General features: G+C 38.9%; 5 protein-coding genes, 1 long non-coding RNA gene and 1 other non-coding gene across 10 annotated transcripts; 3 read left to right on the forward strand and 4 right to left on the reverse strand.

Moving 5' to 3' along the window:
* Positions 1-1044, forward strand: LOC115995672 (riboflavin synthase-like). Its single transcript, XM_031234773.1, has one exon. It carries the CDS (start codon positions 54-56, stop codon positions 915-917), a length of 864 nt encoding a protein of 287 aa, XP_031090633.1. The 5' UTR covers positions 1-53; the 3' UTR covers positions 918-1044.
* Positions 1045-5204: 4160 nt separating this feature from the next.
* On the reverse strand, positions 5205-9032 carry LOC115997534 (pentatricopeptide repeat-containing protein At2g20710, mitochondrial-like). 4 transcript variants are annotated; one of them, XR_004093748.1, is made up of 4 exons: positions 8716-9032; positions 6216-7395; positions 5738-5841; positions 5205-5633 (listed from the first exon to the last, which is right to left on the reverse strand). XR_004093748.1 is itself a non-coding variant. In XM_031237107.1 (3 exons), the coding sequence occupies exons 1-2, from the start codon at positions 9025-9027 to the stop codon at positions 6235-6237; spliced, it is 1473 nt and encodes a 490-aa protein (XP_031092967.1). In that variant the 5' UTR covers positions 9028-9032; the 3' UTR covers positions 5205-5841; positions 6216-6234. The 4 variants fall into 4 exon arrangements, 2 of the variants coding, with proteins under 2 accessions (XP_031092967.1, XP_031092966.1); XR_004093747.1 differs by having other exon boundaries at positions 5738-5885; XM_031237107.1 differs by having other exon boundaries at positions 5205-5841.
* On the forward strand, positions 5484-6154 carry LOC115997535. Its single transcript, XR_004093749.1, has 2 exons — positions 5484-5611; positions 5724-6154. It is a non-coding gene; the product is annotated as an uncharacterized LOC115997535 (long non-coding RNA).
* A 656-nt stretch (positions 9033-9688) lies between the features above and the next one.
* On the reverse strand, positions 9689-11044 carry LOC115997380 (pentatricopeptide repeat-containing protein At4g02750-like). Its single transcript, XM_031236925.1, has 2 exons — positions 9932-11044; positions 9689-9828 (listed from the first exon to the last, which is right to left on the reverse strand). The coding sequence occupies exons 1-2, from the start codon at positions 10895-10897 to the stop codon at positions 9817-9819; spliced, it is 978 nt and encodes a 325-aa protein (XP_031092785.1). The 5' UTR covers positions 10898-11044; the 3' UTR covers positions 9689-9816.
* Positions 11045-11054: 10 nt separating this feature from the next.
* Positions 11055-11127, reverse strand: TRNAV-UAC. The gene has a single exon. It is a non-coding gene; the product is annotated as a tRNA-Val (tRNA).
* An 87-nt stretch (positions 11128-11214) lies between these two features.
* LOC115996599 (tetraspanin-19-like) lies at positions 11215-14210 on the forward strand. The gene is made up of 6 exons (XM_031235901.1): positions 11215-11614; positions 12505-12604; positions 12932-13012; positions 13119-13223; positions 13419-13613; positions 13919-14210. The coding sequence occupies exons 1-6, from the start codon at positions 11433-11435 to the stop codon at positions 13928-13930; spliced, it is 675 nt and encodes a 224-aa protein (XP_031091761.1). The 5' UTR covers positions 11215-11432; the 3' UTR covers positions 13931-14210.
* Positions 14211-14482: 272 nt separating this feature from the next.
* On the reverse strand, positions 14483-17512 carry LOC115996598 (probable polyol transporter 4). Its single transcript, XM_031235900.1, has 2 exons — positions 17039-17512; positions 14483-16296 (listed from the first exon to the last, which is right to left on the reverse strand). The coding sequence occupies exons 1-2, from the start codon at positions 17259-17261 to the stop codon at positions 14900-14902; spliced, it is 1620 nt and encodes a 539-aa protein (XP_031091760.1). The 5' UTR covers positions 17262-17512; the 3' UTR covers positions 14483-14899.
* Between the last annotated feature and the right edge of the window lie 2251 nt (positions 17513-19763).

Genomic DNA, 19763 nt, shown 5'->3' on the forward strand with positions numbered 1-19763 from the left:
ATAAGTTATAACAGATTTAAGCTCAGACTCTGAGCAAGCCAATTGACAGAAAAATGGCAGCCCTTTCAATCTCTTCACTGTCTTCATCCTCCAAACCCTTAAACCTCATCAAACCCCTCAGAACTCAACCAATTCTCAACCTTCAAACCCAACAATGGCTTCCCTCTCTCACCCTCAAGAAACCCATTTCTATTCACTCTCTCAAACCCCATCCCCTTCCCCTCCGATTCACCCAGCCTCTAAGAAAACCCTACCTTCTTTACTCCTCCAGACCCCTCCCGATCAAATCCCTCTTCACCGGCATAGTCGAAGAGATGGGCGAAGTCCGACACATCGGGTACGAGGATCCCGAGAGTTTCACCATGAAAATCGGCGCAAAAACCGTTCTTGACGGCGTCAATCTCGGCGACAGCATCGCCGTCAACGGAACGTGCTTAACCGTCACGGAATTCGACACCCAATTGTCGGAATTCACGGTCGGATTGGCCCCGGAGACCCTGCGAAAGACCTCTCTGAGTGAACTGGAACACGGATCTCGGGTCAATTTGGAGAGGGCATTGACGCCCAATTCAAGAATGGGCGGCCATTTCGTGCAGGGCCACGTGGACGGCACCGGAGTGATTTTAGGGCTCGACCCAGAAGGGGATTCATTGTGGGTGAAAGTGAAGACTACAAAGGAGCTGATAAAATACATTGTGCCCAAAGGCTTTATTGCAGTGGATGGGACAAGCTTGACTGTGGTGGATGTGTTTGACGATGAGTGCTTCAATTTCATGCTGGTGGCTTACACGCAGCAGAAAGTGGTGATTCCATTGAAGAAGATAGGGCAGAAGGTGAACTTGGAGGTGGATATACTGGGGAAGTATGTAGAAAGGTTGCTTAGCAGTGGGTTTGTAGATTCCATCAAATCTGCTTGAGCTGAAAACAGGTAGCTCCTTTCAGTGTTGCTCCATTTTCTATCTTATCCCACTGATTTTGAATGTTGAATAAAAAAAAATTTGATCTTGATTGTCTACATGTTTGAGCATGATGCATTATGGCAAACATCATCTTGATAAAGGTGTTATCTTTTTGGGTTACGGGGGGAACCCGCATCCACTACATGACTTGAGTGTGCAATGAGTAAAATCCCGCCTTACGAACCTAGTCTGCAAAGTATCATAATGAGTTAAACCAGTCTAGATTGACTTAAATCAGTCTAGATTGCTTATAGTTGACCGGTTCAAATCAAGAAGGATAATAGGATTCTCCTATTGGGAGTCGAACTGCCTTACGAACCTAGTCCGCAAAAGATCATAATGAGTTAAACCAAACTAGATTGTTGATAGCTGATCCGCTCAAATCAAGAAGGCCAATAGGATTCTCCTATGGGAGTCAAATCGCCTCACGAACCTAGTCCGAAAAGGATCATAATGAGTTAAACCAGTCTAGATTGTTCATAACTGACCGGCTCAAATCAAGAAGGCCAATAGGATTCTCTTAGTGGGAGTTGAACTTATAACATTGTGGTTATCAAGTCCCAGATAAAGGTGTTTTGTTTTAGTTCTTTATTTCAGGAAGTTGTTTAGCTCAGAGCACTAATACTCAACAACATAAGTTGTAGGTATCTGTTTGGGATTGATTGTACCATTAGCCTTTATATTAAACTGAGATACATTAGTTAAAAGAAGAAGAATGATTCAAAGGTCTTGGCTGAGATGCTGAGAATGTTCTGAATTGAGTGGAAATCTTTTATTATTTGGTAAAGGGTAATGAGTGATATTCCATTTTTAAAATTATGATGAATAAACATAGAAAGGAATAATCTCAGTTTCTCCAACCAAAGAAAGCCACTTTCTTTGGTGCCCAATATTTTCATATGGCCATAGAAGGGATTTGCTGAAATCTCCTTCCCAATATGAACTCGTAAGATGATCTCATATTAACCTTTCATTGGTATTGAAATTCTATTCATGCACTCTTATAAGGTTACATCCTAATGTTTTCGTAACAATATCTGAGCCCTGAGGGGTGTTAATGTTATGGCCCGAAAGCTGCCTGCAGTGTTTGAAATCGCCATAATATTTGCCGGTATTGAGTTCAGTACCTCTGAAATCAATGCTTTTTATCGAGCAAGGCAGTAATGATAAGAAAAACTGTAGGAGACAGGGCGCCCACCTAACGATCAAGCATATAAACCAATTTAAAGAAAGCTTGGTTTGGTATTAACTTTATTTGATGGTCGCATGGCACAACATTTTATGAAATGGATAAAAAGTGTTCTGTGAACCTATTCTAAAATCCAAAATTGCCATTATCAACGATGAGAAAGATGTTAGGCGAAAGTGTGTGATCTCTACTTGATTACTCCTTGTCTTTCTTTTTGTCTTTTAACATTTATGTGACAGATCATGAGTAGTCTGCATTCCACCATCCCTTCTCTCCGTAATCCATGGAAAATGAGGGAGGATCGGGGATGAAAGCAAATTGAGTACACAGTAGGAAATTCAGGGGTGTGGGTGCTGGCTTTATCACTTGTAAGTATTGTCATCATCAACACTCAACATTTAGACCCCATGTTGCTGCAAATCATGTGGTGTTGCTCTATTAGATTGGATTTTTGCCTTTTATATTGTGTCCATTGCTGCAAATCTTGTAGTGTTGCCAAAAAGTTTCCTATTTGAGATTAGACTATCACTCCACGGGGCTAGTTCAGTTAGTTCGACCAATCACCTTAAAATCTCGCTCCAGCGGTAGTGTAGGGGTTCGAATCCCATGGAAACCTGGGTGCCATTGTGAGACCTTGACCTGATGGGGCTACTCGCGATTTACTTCCTCCACGGGCTCTGGGAGATTAGAATTAGTTTAGTTTAAGCTGGGATACGTAACGTTTCAGTAGGAAATGTTGCAGGAAAGCACTTTGGATTCTCCTTGTGATATGATGTTAGTGGGTTCAGTAGTGGACAAAAAGCATGCTGCAAAGTTTCTGTAGTTTTTACTATCTGGGAAAACTTCTGTAGTTTCCCTCTTTCTTCCATAGGTGTTGACAGTTCTATAATTTCCTCTGGACTTCAAGAATTGATAAATTTGGTGTGCAACTTTTAGAAATTGGATTAATTAGTCCCTTCTAAAATTGGACAAAATGTCACTCATGACATCATTGTTTGTCTCCTTACAAAACAGAAAAAACTTGATGTTAATGGTGTCACCAACGCACCATACTCAAAAAGTGAATTTATTTCATTCAAACAATAAGGAAGGAGTGGATAAGAATTGCCATCATACTCAAAAAGTGAGTTTATTTCATTCAACATGGGGAAGGGGGTGCATGGGAATATGAGAGTTTCAATATGGTTTGAGGGAATTGTAATTCCCTTCAACCAAACAATTAATTTTCGATTATTATGGAATTGCAAAGAAATTGGATTGCATTTCATATATACCAAACACTCCATAAGTTCACCACCAACACCTTGGGGCATGGGTTGGTCTACCGTTGAGATTTCGTAATAATCAGTTAACATGTTAAAGAGTAAAATGAGAATACATGTAATAAAATTTAATATTATTTTAAATCTATGATATTTTGGAGTGATGCTTTGGAAGCGATGAAAGTGGCAGCACTCTTTGTGATGATCATCTCTGTCGGCGCCTTTATTCTTATCATTTTATCATCACACCTCCCCCTTTGATGCCTGCTTTTGTTTAAACTCTCTTAACCCCATAGACAAACAAAATTCTTTGCTTTTCATGTGATTTGAATGGTTTCATATGCGCCATTTTCTTAATCCATTGCCCCACCATTTGACTCTTGACTTCAAAACCCATATCTTCAACGCATCTCTCATTAGCAAACACCAATCATGTAGCCCACCGGCCACCGCGGGTGAGATCAGAGTAGTGACGGTGAGATTGAAACGATCTATTCATGTGGTTAGAGCAATTAATCATTTTAATTTGTCTAATATCAATTTGTTCAAATGACTTTCTAGAGAGTACTCGACTGTCCCAATCAGTTTGACCGCAAATGCATCTTGAGCATCCGTTTGGAAGGATAATGATGAGGTTAGAGACTTAGAGTGGTGAATCATTTTAATCACTCCAATGCCAATTCGTCAGAGAAGGGAGAGTTCCCCGACAAACTATTCGAGCTAAAATTGATTATTGTTCTTATCCAGTTCGAACTATCTATAAATGACTTTCTGTAGAGCGACTGGTTGCTCTAATCACTTCAATCTCTATCCCAAGCCCTAACATCTGTTTGAAATGATGGTGAAATTAAAATGATTAAAATGTTGACAATAAGATTAGAATAGTTAGATTTCTCTCATTAAATTCTCATCCTTCTAATTGAAATTTCTATAAACAGGGCATAAACCACTCTAATCACTCCAACTACACTTTCTTCCATCGCTCCCCAAACGCCCTCTAACTGTATTAATTAAGTAAAAATTACATATTTAATTTTTGCTCAAATTTAACTAAATCACAACAAAATTTATGACAATGATTAATAGATAATTAGATATACAAAAAATTGTAAAATAACATATCATCAATATAAATTTGATTATAAAATTTGGTCAAGAAAGATATCAATTCCTCGACGATGTGCCGCGGAAAATTGTCGCTGTTAAACACCCTGGCTGGTCTCCGGAAACAACGGAGTACCATGTTCTTAATTTAGTAAATGTCGCATGTCCTTTTGTAATAGCTTAATAATCTTTTATCCATAAACTTTGTCAATATCACTATAATTTTCAAACAATTAGAGTATCTAAGGGGTGGCATCCAAACAATATATATAATTATAAATGAGATCATTCTAGGTTTAGTGAAGGCGGGTCAAAGTCAGTCAAGAGCACAAAACAATATATTCTATTGAGTAGTCTATTCTATAGGTTAGACACATGATGTCTAAATAGATAGTTTTCCGTAAGTGTCGCTCAGTAACTAACTACAAGTCTTGCTGACATGGTATAGTTTTATGGGTCTCAGAGCTAGCTCAGTAATTAACTTCAGGTCTTGCTGACACGGTATAATTTTATGGGTCTCAAAGCTAACTCGACAAGGTGACTCCCCTTGAAAACTGAAGCAAGTATGTTAGGACCTCATCCAATTATTCTTTTAATTTACTGAAAAGTCGGAAAATGACATCTTAATATGGGTGAAACACACTTTGTGACCCTGACTGACAAACAATCAAAAAGAGGTAAATCAACATATGTTGCGACTCAAACTAAAAAGGCCAATATATAGTTACTACAACAAATCAAACTTGAAATCCTGTGATTACCCAACCAACCGTTCTGCCAATTATTCCGTTGAGACTTGAGAGCACCATAAGTTCTGTCCCGAGCCCCACTAGAGTATCTACTTAGCGTATGAATGGGTTGGTTGCACCTTATAAATTCAAACATTGACTTACTTTCTACACCAACTCCCTCCCCATTTTCCCACTTTCCACTGCACTTTCTCTCACTTCCTCCAACAAAACAAAAACTGTGTTCTTAAAGAAAAAACTGAAATTTCCAAAAACATGAAGAAAACAAGCCTCACCGCAGCTTCCATGGCCGCAGCCTCCGCTGCTGCTCTCTCCTCTGCTTCATCCAAAGCCCATACCTTTCACACGGTAACACTTCTCTACTTCTTTCCTAAATGACAAGGCTATATTCTTTTCAGTATGCTGTATTTTCTTTTGTAAATATTGGATTGTAACTGGGTGGTGGGGATTATTTGATCAGAGTGATGATGGTACCGGGAAGAAGACTGGAAAATCATCATCGACAGCAGCAGTGCCACCCCGGTCTGATAAGTTTGCCCCGAGGTTTGATGGATTGAGGTTCATAGAGACACTGGTCACTGCTCACAGATAAAGCTTCATCAATTCATCAGATGAATCTGTCCTATTTTTTCCACAAAAAAAAGTGTGAACAGTTTCCTAATTAGTTCACGAGGAGGAATCAGAACTGTATGGTTTTGTTGTTATCTTTAAGCTGGTCATCACCTTTTTCATCTTGCTTTTTTGATGGGATTTTTTCTTTTGGACTAGTTCAAAGTAACCGTAGAATCTCTAAGTGCAATTGGTAGTCAGCAAAATATCACGTCAGCTTGTTGTGATTTCTAAGGCTCTAAGCTCATTATTCACATTAATGAAAATTTACTTAAGAGGTCAGTGAATGCTATAGTATATTAGTATGGTTATTGAACAGCAAGCATGAGTTTTGCAGACTTACAGAGTTAAGGATGAATCTGCTATCGTAGTTTCCCTGCTTTTCCTTTTCTGATGTAATCTTCTAATCTCTGCTCAAACTCTTCTGAGACCAAAACCCGCTTTTTAAGCAATTTTATGATATCCTCTGCAGCTTGAAATTTTCCATTGGATTCCAAATATGTCAGGCAAGAAGCCAATAGGTGCAGCGGAAGGTTAGCTTGTGTATGAGCTGCTAAGATTGTTTTCTTCAACGCTTGCACTGCCTTATCCATCTGCTTGTTTTCGCAATATCCACATGCCATGCGACTCCAAGTGCCTGCACTGGCTTTCTGCCCACTCTTGATGATTCTCTCTATAATCGCCTCAGCTTTTCTCAAATTACCCTTCTTGCAGTAAACATACACGAGGAAATTTGGGAATCGGATGTCAAAGGATGTCTTGTGGGATTCCCATTCCTCCACTATTTTCTCCATCGCATCAAGATCGTCAAGCTTTTCTAGTGCACTAATCATAGAGAGATAACCATTATTCCGCAATTTTCCCACTCCCTTGTACTCATTCCAAATACGGTACACATCACCTTTCCTTCCCATACTACCATAGAGAGTAAGTAGACACTCGTATTCCCTCTCAGTCCTCTGGCGCCTAGTTAGATGTTCACATTTCTTCGCTGCTGCCAAAGCCTTTTCGAAATCACCAGCTCTAATGTACGCATTGGCAACTATTGTGTAACAAACAACCGAATCAGCAACCATCATGGGATTTGCTTCCATCTTCTTCAAAAGCATTTCCATCCCATCCACATCACGAGCAGTTGCATATGCATTTAAACGGATGGTGTAGAAGAATTTGTCAACAATGACTCGTTTTTCTTCCATCTCTTGCGCTAGAGAGTGTAGCTCCTCAAATTTTCCCACCTTGGAGTACAGATTCAACATAACATTGAACGCCAGACAATGAACATAACCAAACTCCTTTCTCAGCTTCTGCAAGACACATTCTGCTTTTTCCACCGATTTTCTATGAGCATAGCAGTTCAAAAGAGCAGCATACACCTTATCAGCTCTCAAATGGATGGGAATGCTATAAAAATACTTCTCAGCCGCTTCTAGACCACGGGTTTTTTGTATAAGATCCACTCTTACTGCAATATCCCTGGGCGATAGTTGAAGGCGTTTTGACACATCAATCCATTCAAAAATCTGCAGTTAAATAGAAACAGAAATCAGGCACCAAAAACAGAGTTTCTAAAGAAGAAGAGCTGAATCAGTTCAAGCCAGCTGAGTACATTTGCAATGCTAAGGTCTTGTTTTCTAATATTAGAGACATCATTACTATGTAATACAGAAGCAAGAAATGAGAAAACAACAATTTTAAAATATTAGGAAATGAAACATGTAAATATAAATAGAATAATGATATTTTTCCTTCTTAAGTTTTCGGTGACAATAAAATTGTTTATATTCAATTCAATTTTAAAATATTAGGAAATGAAACGTAATATAAAAACAATAATGCTATTTTTCTTTCCTAAGTTTTCAGTGGCAATAAAACGGTTTATATTCAATTCCTTGGGTGCCTATAAATTGGCCAATCCAATTAAAACAAGAATCTACTTAGTTATCAGTCAAGGATATATATTAATTATCCATTAATTCTCTAATTAAAAATATTATACTAATAAATAAATAGAAATAATAATGTATTAAATCACTAATGTATAGAGCAGTTAATGAACCGAGCATGAACAAACATAGGTTGTTCGTGTTCGTTTGTTAAGATTTTTAGAGTGTTCGTGTTAGTTTATTAAGGTTTTTAAAAATCCAATTCATGTTCATTTGTTAAGCGTTCATTAGTGTTTGCTAACATTTGCGAATGTGTTCGTTAAGGTTAACGTGAGCCGTTAAGGTTAACGTGGGCGGATGTATTCGTTAATGTTCATGAACGCTAAACAGACAAACACATGTACATGTTCATGATCATAATCATAATTTGTTTGTAAACCTGAAATCATCTATGTTCACGAACACGAACAATGATCAAACAAAACCACTAAACAAAACCTACCTAAACTGAATGTGAATTGAGAGTGCCGCAGGACTGCAGGAGTGGTAAGAATTAGGAAAAGATAATTCATAAATCATCATTGGTAACCTGGTAGGACTGTAGAAAGAATAGAATTAATTTTTTTTTTTTTAAAAGACTAAACTAAAATAGTATATTAGTACGGAGTATCTTAAAACTAAAATAAATACAATAAAAAATTGTATTTAAATGAACCTGTCCGTGAAGAATCTTAAAGGAACACTAACCAAGCAACGAACACATTACTAAACGAACACTAACGCAAATGAGCATACAAATATTCATACTATGTTCATTTATTAAACGAGTTCTATATATAATGAATACTTAATTCAGTAAATTGTATTTTGATTTGGCAAATGAAAATTAGACCAAGTTGGGCAGGGTTAATGATTAACTGAATAAAAAGGGTTATGAAAATGGGCAAAGTGAAAAACCTGGAGGGCATGTTTGGAGCGTCTATGTTTACGGAGTCCTTTGATGATATATCGAAGATTGTCAAGCTTGATTGGGCGATCTTCCCCAACCCACTGCTCTAATATGGGCACGATTGAAGCCCTGTTCCTCTCCACTGCCATGAGCCGATCGAACAGACCGTCATCCGTTGGTGGAGGAAAAAACGAATCAAGTGTTTTTGCTTCATTGGAAAAGAATAGAACCCTAGCTTTGCTGTTGAAATTCCAGATACATTTCGAAATTGAGCTCGGAAAAGGAGTACTGTACTGAAAGAGCAGCTTCTTCATCTCCATCTTCAGATTACTACACGGTGACATGAATGAAAGAGGGGCGTAGAAGAAGGTGAAAACGTTTCGATAAATGGGCCTTATTCAGGCCATTTTATAGAATTTGGGCCCAATTCCAATCTAAAATTTGCTTTAGCATGTAAACCCAAATGAATAATTTATTTATTTAATTTTTATTTTTTTAAAAAGAAAACGACACCCGCCAAAACTTGTGTTCTAGTGACACTAAGTTTTTTTGGTAAATTAACTGTCTGGGTCCACCACAGGAACTGACCCAGAGGGAATCATCACTCATATGGGAATTGAAACGGGTTCTCCCGAAATTCTTCCCCACAAAAAGGGCTCACTTGCCACTTGAGCTACCCCATTGATTCTAGTGACACAGAGTTATATTCTTATATGGGAGGTTGTGAGTTCGAATCTCCGTGAAGGTAATATTAACTCTTTGTGCTTCAGTAGGTTTTGATTGAGAACCGTTAATTTTATTATGAGAGAAAAAGAGGCTATTTGACAATTAGCTGAAGTTTCCATCACAAATGTTGAAGCATTCAGCTGCTTCATAAGATAACAAACCAATGACTAGGTAAATGCAATTTGTCTGAGGATGAGAACAATCACTTTTTGTAAACAAGTGAATCTTCCCCTTAACATCAATTAGGCTACAACCCAACTCTTTTCTGCTTTCTCTTTCCCTCTCCATATGCCTCCTCATCTCTGCAACCTCCTTCCATTTCCCAGCCAAAGCATACATGTCAATAACCATCAAACAAGCACTGGAATTATATGGTTCAAGTTTCAATATCTGATCTGCCACATAAATTCCCAAATCCAGATTGCCATAAATCCTACAACCATTAAGTAGTGTTCTCCAAAATATAGGTGTTGGATCAAAGGGCATGTTCAGAATTACCTCGTTCGCCTCTTCGAGCTCCCCAGCGCGCGATAGAAGGTCCACCAGGCCCGCGAAATGCTCGGGTCCTGGTGAAATCCCATAGTCAGTCTGCATTGCAAGAAAATGTTGTTTCCCTTCATGTACAAGTCCAGAGTGGCTGCAACCCTGCAGAACTCCCAGAAAGCTGATTCTGTCGGGCAAAAACCGAGCTTTTTGCATCTGGTGGAACATAGCCATTGCTGCTACACCATGGCCATGCTGTGCATAGCCCATGATCATAGAATTCCAAGTGACGGTATCAGGTTTATCCAGCTGGATAAAGACATTCCTCGCGTTTTCAAAGCTGCCGCTCTTGATGAACATGGAAATCGCTGAATTCCCAATCCGCGTGTTGGTGTTGAACCCCCGTTTGTAGAGCTGGGAATACGCCTGCTCGCTCACAGAGAGCGTGGCCGAATCAGCACAGGCAGCCAAAGCACTAGTGATTGAATGAGAAGTTGGGTGGAACCCAGCCACCAGCATTTCCTTGAACACATGTAAACTTTCCAGGGGAAATCCATTCTGCTGAAACCCTGACACAATTGAGGACCACGAAATCGAATTAGCTTCTGGCATTTGCTTGAACAACCTCCACGCCTCATCAACTCTCGATGCCCGACACATCCCCGTGATGATAGCTGTCCAACTCACAACATCTTTCTCCGGCATAACTGTAAAGAGCTTCAACGCAATGTAGAGCTTGTTGCCCTTTATGTAACCCATGATCATAGAATTCCAAGAATACGAGGTTCTCTCAGGCATTTCGTCGAACAGCTCTCTTGCATCATCTAATCTGTTGTTTTCTATATACGACTTGATCATAACATTCCAAGAAACGGCATCTCTGTGACGCATTTCATCGAACAGTACTCTTGCACGTCCCACGTCCCCCTTCATGGCGTAAGCTGATATTCGCTTTGTCAAATTCACTAAATGCTTATTCATTGCTGTACAAAAAGAAGCATATGAACTATTCCTGTTCGCTAAACTCACTACACTACTGGGAAGAGTGCTCTATTTACCGGAGTTGTTTTTGTTTGGTCCACATAAATTTTCTCCCATGAAAGAACGAAATGCAGCTGAATAAAAACTTAACAATTAATGTTGCTGCCCAGGATCGAACTGGGGACCTTTAGTGTGTAAGACTAACGTGATAACCACTACACCACAGCAACTTTGATGTTGAAGTTAACGCTTTAATATTTATGGATATAGTGATTTGAATTACTTATCCATTTGAATAATTGAATCAGAGGATGAATTTCTGCCACCAGCTTAGCGTGAGAGCCGGGACCGTGTGAGGGAGAAGAACAAAATCCCCGAGAGATTCACACAAACACACACAGAGGAGCGTCTCGAAGAACTTGAAACCCTAACCCGCTTGATTGATTTCGATTGGGGATAGGGTTGGGGATCTGTTTTTCCACGCAATTTAACCCTGAATTGAATCCCTAGGGAGGGGAAAATTAAAAAAAAAAAAATGGCATTAAGATTTGCTCGGAGCTGCATCCAGTCGGTGCTGAAGGTCGTGAACTCGCTGTTAGGGATGGTTGGGATCGCCATGATCATGTACGCCCTTTGGATGTTCAGAGTTTGGCAGAAGCACATGGCCGGCCCCTCTCCTCCCCCCTTCTTTGGACCCAATGATGCCCCTATCCCTTGGTAACTAACATCTCAGCTTTTCCTCTTTATATCCTTTCTTTCTTTGCATTTTGGTTGTGTGTATGGTAGTTGAGAATTAAATCCCCAGATGTGATATTTCAGATTCACATGAAAGTTATTTGCTTTTTCTTTTTCTTTTTCTTGTTTTTGAGTGACCAGGAAACTATAGCCACTCTCCTTGTCTTGTGACCCTAGTCGACACACAATTAAATCCTGTTTTGTGAGTCTAATCGGCAAAGAACAAATTAGCATAGGTTGTTCATATCTCACCCTTTTAGATCAGGAAGGTCAATAGGCTGCTCCCGCTGGACTCAGTCCTAGGTTGTTTATAACTGACCGGCTAAGAATAGGCCGCTGGACGCCTGGACTCGAGCTTACCAAGTCAAGAGCCTAACCTACTTGGCTGGGTTACCCCCATTATTAGCTTTTTCAGATAATGTGTTTTTCGGACAATGGCTCCTTTTTCTTTAAATGTGACTTCTTTGCACACAAATCCAATTTGCCTTTCGGTAAGGTTACATGTCATTCTTGGATATCTTTGATTATCCCATTGTTGCTTGCTTTCTGGAAATTTTAAATCTTAAGGTGAATGAAGAAATGCGAAATCTTTGCTATTTTGCATTAGATGTTTAAGCAGTGCCCCCGTTATGCCCACAACTGTTGTTTTCTAATAAGGAGTATTGATTATTACTCCATACCATTCATATCAAATGGATCTTCCCAAAACTGTCATCAAATGAACACTGTGAGTCTGCACTTTAACAAGTAATAGCATATTAGCGTGCCTACTTTGATGTCAATGCTAACCTTTCTTGTCTGTTCTTCATTATTTGAAATCATTTTGAACTTATCTGATATGAGTTTGCTTTCCTTTTGAAATATTATGCCAGGTTCATTTATACTATTCTTGGCCTGGGTATCACTTTATGTTTCATCACCTGCTCTGGTCATATTGCTGCAGAAACTGCTAATGGCTGCTGTCTGTATATCGTATCCTTTTGAGTAAATTCTCGTGCCATTGGAAAGGCCTATGAATTTTTGCAGTTTTTTGTGTGTTTCTTAAGTTGTATTTTGTCTTGATATGTGGTAGTCTGGTACTTCTCTTTCTTGCTGCAATTTGATCATATGCTTCTCTGTCTCTGCACATTAAAAGAATCAGCTTGCGTGGCAATGAATTGATGAATGTAATACACTCGTATCATATGAATGCGGCATTGTTCTTGAGACTTCAATGCTAAATGCATCTCTTTCTTGATCACTGCATTGCGAAAACGTGGATCAATTAAAGATGCCATTTTGTGTCCTTAATAATGGTAGTACATGGTGTTTATCTTTCTACTTCTCGTGTTGGAAGCTGCAGTGACGGTGGATGTTTTCTTAAACAATAACTGGGAAGAGGTATTCTCGCACGACTTCTGCATCATTCAGTTTGAATTTCAGCATTGCAATGGTTAGCTTCATAATTATTTTATTCACGGTTTTCTATTTGATCTGGCTGGAACAGGACTTTCCCGAGGATACAACCGGGAACTTCGATGAGATCAAAAGTTTTGTTAATGACAACTTTGACCTGTGCAAATGGATTGGCTTGTCAGTGTTGGCCGTGCAGGTGTCTGTCTCTATTCCTACTAATTTTTCAAACCGATTAGCTCCTTAATCAAACTCTCCTTTGAGAATGAACTGATGGAAGCGGGCTTCTCTCATGTTTCCAACTTTTTTTTATTTGTTAAAAAAAAAAAAAAAAAACTTTACGGGACCTCAGTTTACGTTTTATATTGCCTAATGGCTGTTTCTTTGCATGCAGGGACTGAGCATATTACTGTCAATGGTTCTCAAAGCTATGGGACCACATCGCGAGAGGTACTATGAGAGTGATGATGATTATACTCCAGATGGAGCCCCGCTTTTGAAAAACTACGTCCCTCAAACTTCATACGTTGTTGGTGACCCCGTATATGGCTCCAAGAGCGATTCTTGGAATATCCGGATTAACAGCAAGGTAACATGCACTTGAATACACTTTATGAGCTTCTAGAGTTACACTAACATCTATTACTTCGGTTAAATTGCTAATTTTCCACGGTTTTCATGTCAATGAGCCGAATCATTGGTTTGATATCTTGTGTACATTCAATTTAAACTACATCGTTCTTGGCTGTTTCTTGTTTCCATAGTACTAGTCATGTGATTCTCTCGTTTTGTGATACATTGACGTTCTACCTAACCTTACTTGCTAGCGAAATTGTGCATTATTCCTTGATTGTAAATATCCTTTTCGTCGATTATAACCCTTTGCGTTTGCAGGCAGCCAGATGAGCAAAATCTTCTCTAGATTATGGAGAATTCAGATTGGCGATGAACTTGTACAAGGTTGGAGATGGAGATTAGCAGGCTTTCGATTTGGTCGTAGGATTCATGTAATATATATGCAGTTAATGTATATTCTCCCCCATCCACTAAACATTTGATGTTGTGTATGTTGTCCCTGCAAATGACATGAAAGTCTTATGAAGATAATATGTAGATCTACATTCTACAAATGCCGCTTCTTGTTTGGCAATTGTTATAATGCCAGATTTTTGTTCAATATCTCAAAGTTAAATTGTCTTTCAATTTGATATCAGAGCCGGTAAGACGGTCTTTTGCCCTACCCAATAAGGGAATATGCCGCTCACGTTATTGAGAAAGATTTTGTTGAGTTTTTGACATAGAAACATAACTGATAGGACTATAGAGCAATCTTAATCCGAATATTGTATGTGCGGATTCTCGTTATCAATGTTCGAACCCTTGAAAAGGTTTTGTGTGGACTCTCGCTATCAATGTTTGAACCCTTGAAAAGCTTGAAAAGTTTTTTGTGCATCGTAATAACAGCAGAATAAAATGATTTTATTCAATGAAGTTGTGGGGGTTTCAAATGAATTCAATCATATTTATAGGCAAAGTTACATATGTAAAATTCTCTATTTTGGGTCACAACAGAAACCCACCGTCACTACCCGAGGGCGTACACGGTATAAACAACGCAACCACTACCCGAGGGGCGTACACGGGATAAACTCTGCGTTGTGGGTGTAAATTTCTCTTTTACATATATCTATTCTTGCTTGCTACCATAGAAACAAGATGCAATGTTAGTTTTCCCTCAATACTTACCACAAAGATCTGTGCTATTACCATATTTATATGCTCACAATGGATGTGAAATGCACCAAAACTATCCTATTGGATATGAACCAATCCTCCATAATAGAGATGAAAGAATTCTTGCAGTCAAGTAATGACTCACTCTTTCTGCACATCTCTGAGCTGCACTTCTTTCTGCACCAGATGTTCAGCATCTCCAACACGGACTTCACCGATGGGCACAGCCTCGTCGTGTCCATTTTGGAACAACGACTCGATCTGCTCCAGGGATTTGCCTTTTGTTTCGGGGATGAATTTATAGGTGAAGGCGACAGCGAGGGCAGAGATTGCTGAGAAAATGAAGAAGGTACCGCCCACTGTGATTGCCCGGGAGACTGAGAGGAAGGACATCGCGACGAGGCCACTGCACATTCGGTTTCCCACCGCTCCCAGTGCAGACGCTTGGGCGCGAAACTTCAATGGAAATATTTCCGAGGTCACAACCCAGCAAACTGGACCCAACCCCACCGAGAAAAACGCGACATTGCCACAAACAAACAGAATTGCTAGTGAAATTCCAACGGATCCTTCCCCGAGGAAAGTAAGGGAAAACGCTAACCCAAACAGGCACGCGGTCATTCCTATAGTGCTCGCGTACATCAGTGGCTTTCTCCCAACTCTGTCGATGAGAAAAATGGCAATTAGTATGAATGCGGTCTTCGTGACCCCCACAGCAACAGTTGCAGCGAGGAGCTTCGACTCGCCAACAATCCCGGCTGCTTTTAGGATCTCGGGACTGTAGTAAACCGTTGCATCGATGCCCGTTATCTGCTGGAAACACTGGATTCCAAAGCCAGTGATCAACATCCTACGAAGGGCGGGGGAAGGACTCAACAGCTCACGCCACACCGCTTTCTCTTCGTATTTCTCAGCATTCGTTACTCCAGCAGCTAATTGTATCTCTGCAAGCCTCTCTTCCACTTCTGCATCATTATCGTTCGTTTTCATTAGCACTGCCTTGGCCTCTTCCACTCGGTTCTGCACAACCAGCCATCTCGGTGACTCCGGGATAACAAAGAGGGCAAACGCTATAAACACCGAGGGAAGAATCCCCACAGCAAGCATTATTCGCCAGTTTATATGCGCTGGAAGTCCAGAAAACGCATAGTTAGATACATAACCGAGTAGGATCCCCAGGTTTATAAAAATCTCGGGAAACGACGTCAATGTGCCTCTCTCGACTGTAGGTGATATCTCCGCTATATAGACAGGCGCAATCATCACGCCAAATCCAATGCCAACCCCAGCAAAAAGTCTTCCTATCATGAGTACTTTAAACGAAGGAGCAACTGTCATAATCGCTGCACCCGTCTGGAAAATAATCGAAGCCAACCCCATCGTCCACTTCCTACCAATGGCATCCGAGGTTCTTCCCCCGACTAAGCTACCCAAGAGCGAGACAATACTCAAAATACCAACTAGAACTTCTTCTTGCACCTCTGTTATCTTTAGATCTTCTTGAATAAATAGGATTGCTCCACTCATGACACCCACATCTGCAAATCAATAAATACATAGGTTATAAATCTTTCTGCAACTTATGCATCTGGCCATATCAGATTCAGACACCATTAATTCGAGCTTGTCAACATATTCAGATCAATTTATGATTAGTATGCTTGATTAAAAGCTCATAGGAAGATTCACTGTTTATGGCAATACCAAAAAACAATTGCATTGCCAGGACCTTATGGTCCAGTGGAACCCGGTTGCACTCCCATATAGAAGGGGTGGGTACGAACCTCAGTGGAGGTGATATTGACTCTTTGAGCTTCAGTAGGTTGAGAAAGTAGTTATAAATAGATACTCGAGGGTGCTAAATCTCACTTTGTGACCCTAGCCCGGTAAAGTACCACCAGAAGGTGAATCAGCCCAGGTTACACATAGCTTATTGACTCAAAACAAGAAGGCCAATATGCCGCCTTGTTATGAGTCGAACTTTACCAAATCAACAGCATGACGAACTTGGCTAGGGTTGCCCTAAACCATTGCACTATTGAAGTGACAAACCATATTATATTGGCTGGAAAGATTGAAATTAAACAAAATTCATATCTTTAAGTTCTAATTTCATTCTTGGATCAATCTAACTTTTGACTACTAATATCAGGCAGGAATCAATAATAAACAAAAGAATCTGCCATCATTCTAAATCTTCATGTCTGATATGAAATCAATCAAAACACAGCAAAACAATCAACAAAGTAAATACAGAAACTGTGGAAAAAAAAACATTACCATAGCCAAGGAGGACATTATTAAGGGATGCAAAAACAGCACAGGCAAAAACATAATTCCTAGTACTCTTCCTCCTCTTCTCAAGCTGATGATGATGGTGTGAAGGATCATCATCATAATCTGCCACTTCATTCTCCATCCTCTTGTATTTATTCTTGCTCCCCAAAGGAAACTCAGACATCCCCATCCCCATCTCCACATTCCCATTCTCTTTCAACCCCATCTCTCCCACCAAGACTCCACCTTTTTCAGATTCCCAACTGCAAAAAGACTGCACCTTTTTCAGATTCTGAACTGCAAAACCAGAAATTTGGACCAACCCAGAAGCCTTGAAGGTGAACTGGTTAAGATCCTACCCAGTTTTGGGAACTTGGGCAAGTCAATCCCAGATCTGAGGGGCAAGAAAGATGAGCAGGAAAAATGGCAACTTTGGTCCACCTTTACCTTTGGATTGTCAGCAACACACTTTAGCGATGAAAGGGTAAAACCCACGCGGCCTTGACTTCAATTTTAGAATTTATGGAGCTTTCAAGGTAACTTCCAATCCTGTAACAGCTGGGTTAAATTTAATAATTTTATTTATTTTGAGTATAAAATAAGGATTTGATTATTGCTAATCAAGGAGCATCTTTCGGTAGCACATGCAACCCTACCATTTACTAGTCAATTTGCCCATTTCATATGCTAATTCAATCCTGACAATTTTTGTTTGTTTCCAAAATTTAACCCCATCAATATTTTTTCCACAAAAAGCTTTTAGTGCAAATAATATATTTTACTGTACTTACTAACACGCTGAATGGATGGATTGGTTAAAGTTAATTAAAGTTTCATGGTATATTCATGTGCGATATTATGGGGAGCTGTCGGTGGAACTAAATGAATGCATTAGTTGTTGAATCTTTGGTTTCCTTGTTTGTTGTCTATTCTGTTTCTCCAACGATAAAGGAGATTCTGTCTGGATCCTATCCTAGTTTGCATATTCAATTATTCATACGCCTCATCCTCGTGTATTTATTAACAATTGCTTTAGGTGCATTTTTTTCTTATTTATATCACTTGCATCATTAATTTGAGATCGGATTTATTGTCTGAACTTTAGAAAAATTTTGTCCCGTCAAATTGACATTATAAAAAGATAGTAGGGGAGGGGGACGGGGCATGTGGTGTTTCTCGTGTGGCAGCATTGTAGTTGAGGAATATAATGTGTTCTCGAAAGGGGTATCTGAAGTAGGTGAAATATGATTATTGTACGTCAAAGTAACGAGTTCAATTCTTACCAATACAAACAAAACCCTCTCGATTGAGTTGATCAGATTGAATCTTTTTAGTGCGATTTATTGATTTGCTGGGTATTAAATAAGAATAGAGTTTATTCAATATACATCTTTAAATAGTGACTGCGAGTTCATCCTCTTTTAAACACAGAAAATTACGGAGTAAATTAATTTCATGTTTTGTATGTAGGCATATATTTTCTTGAAATTCTTTATTTGACAACGACAGCATGCCCTCTTCAATAGACACAGTGGAACAAATTGAGTGCATGTTTCCATCCCAGATATTTATTTGTTGCAAATTTTATTGAAAAAATATACAAATATCACAGGTGGTGCCAAACCGAAATAGTGACCCCAAAAAATTAGGAAAAAAAAAAACTTTAAACTTCCTCAATTTGGGTTTCTTGAAATTAGTATGACCTGGAATTCTGGGAATGGCCCAATCTAATAATCTATATTGGTAGATTAGGCCATGTATACGGACCTAACAATAATGTCCAACAAAACTGTTAGCCCTTCCTCAATCGTTAGAGATTTTTTTCTTAATTTTTTTGTGGACTCCAACTTCCACATCATCATTCATTACTTCATTCAATTATAAAAAAATTTCTCCACATTAGTTTTAAGTTTTTTTCTCAATTTTTTGTGAGTCCATCATTTTACTCTACTATATTTTAATTATTTCTTTATCTATTAACATTCTAAAAAGTATTATTGTAATTATAATTATAAATTTAAAAATTAAATAATAATAAATTTAACAATATTAATTTAATAGCAATATTAATAAGTTAATAAAACTAAATTAGAAAAAAAATCGTTCAACGCCCAACATGTTTTTAAATTAAAAAAAAAAAAAAAAAACTGGCCTACGATTGAGTGGCCGCCGAGTGGACTATATTTATACAAGGAGAATATAGTCAATATACAAGCTTTAGTTTAGCCCCTACCTAGGAAAAGACTAGTAAACCAAATAAAAAATCACACTTTTAGTGTCTAAGTTATAAGGTAATTGTAGGATTTGTACTTGTTAATCGCGCTCACTTCTCCTCATGAAACTATAACTAACCTTGCAAATTTTGTCATTTTTCTAACAGGTCGTGTTCACTTCTCGTCCCTAAACTATAACTGACGTTATAAATTCCGTCCATACTGTTTTGTTAGAAAAATGAAGAAATTTGCAACGTTAATTATAACTTAAGGACGAGAAGTGAGCATGACCAACAAGTCGAGAAAAATCCTACAATTACCATTTAACTTAGGAATGAAAAGCGTAATTTTTCGTAAATTAAATTTGCCTAAATATCAGTTTCTCTATATGAGGATGTGCACATTGCATTGAGTGATCCCGTGTAATGAGTTTGACCGAAAGAGTGTTGACAAAAACTGAACTTATAACTTTTTGACACAAAAATTATACTCCACTTACTCATCTATCCTTTGGA

This window comes from Ipomoea triloba, chromosome 11, assembly GCF_003576645.1.
Source record: "Ipomoea triloba cultivar NCNSP0323 chromosome 11, ASM357664v1".
NCBI lineage: Eukaryota > Viridiplantae > Streptophyta > Magnoliopsida > Solanales > Convolvulaceae > Ipomoea > Ipomoea triloba.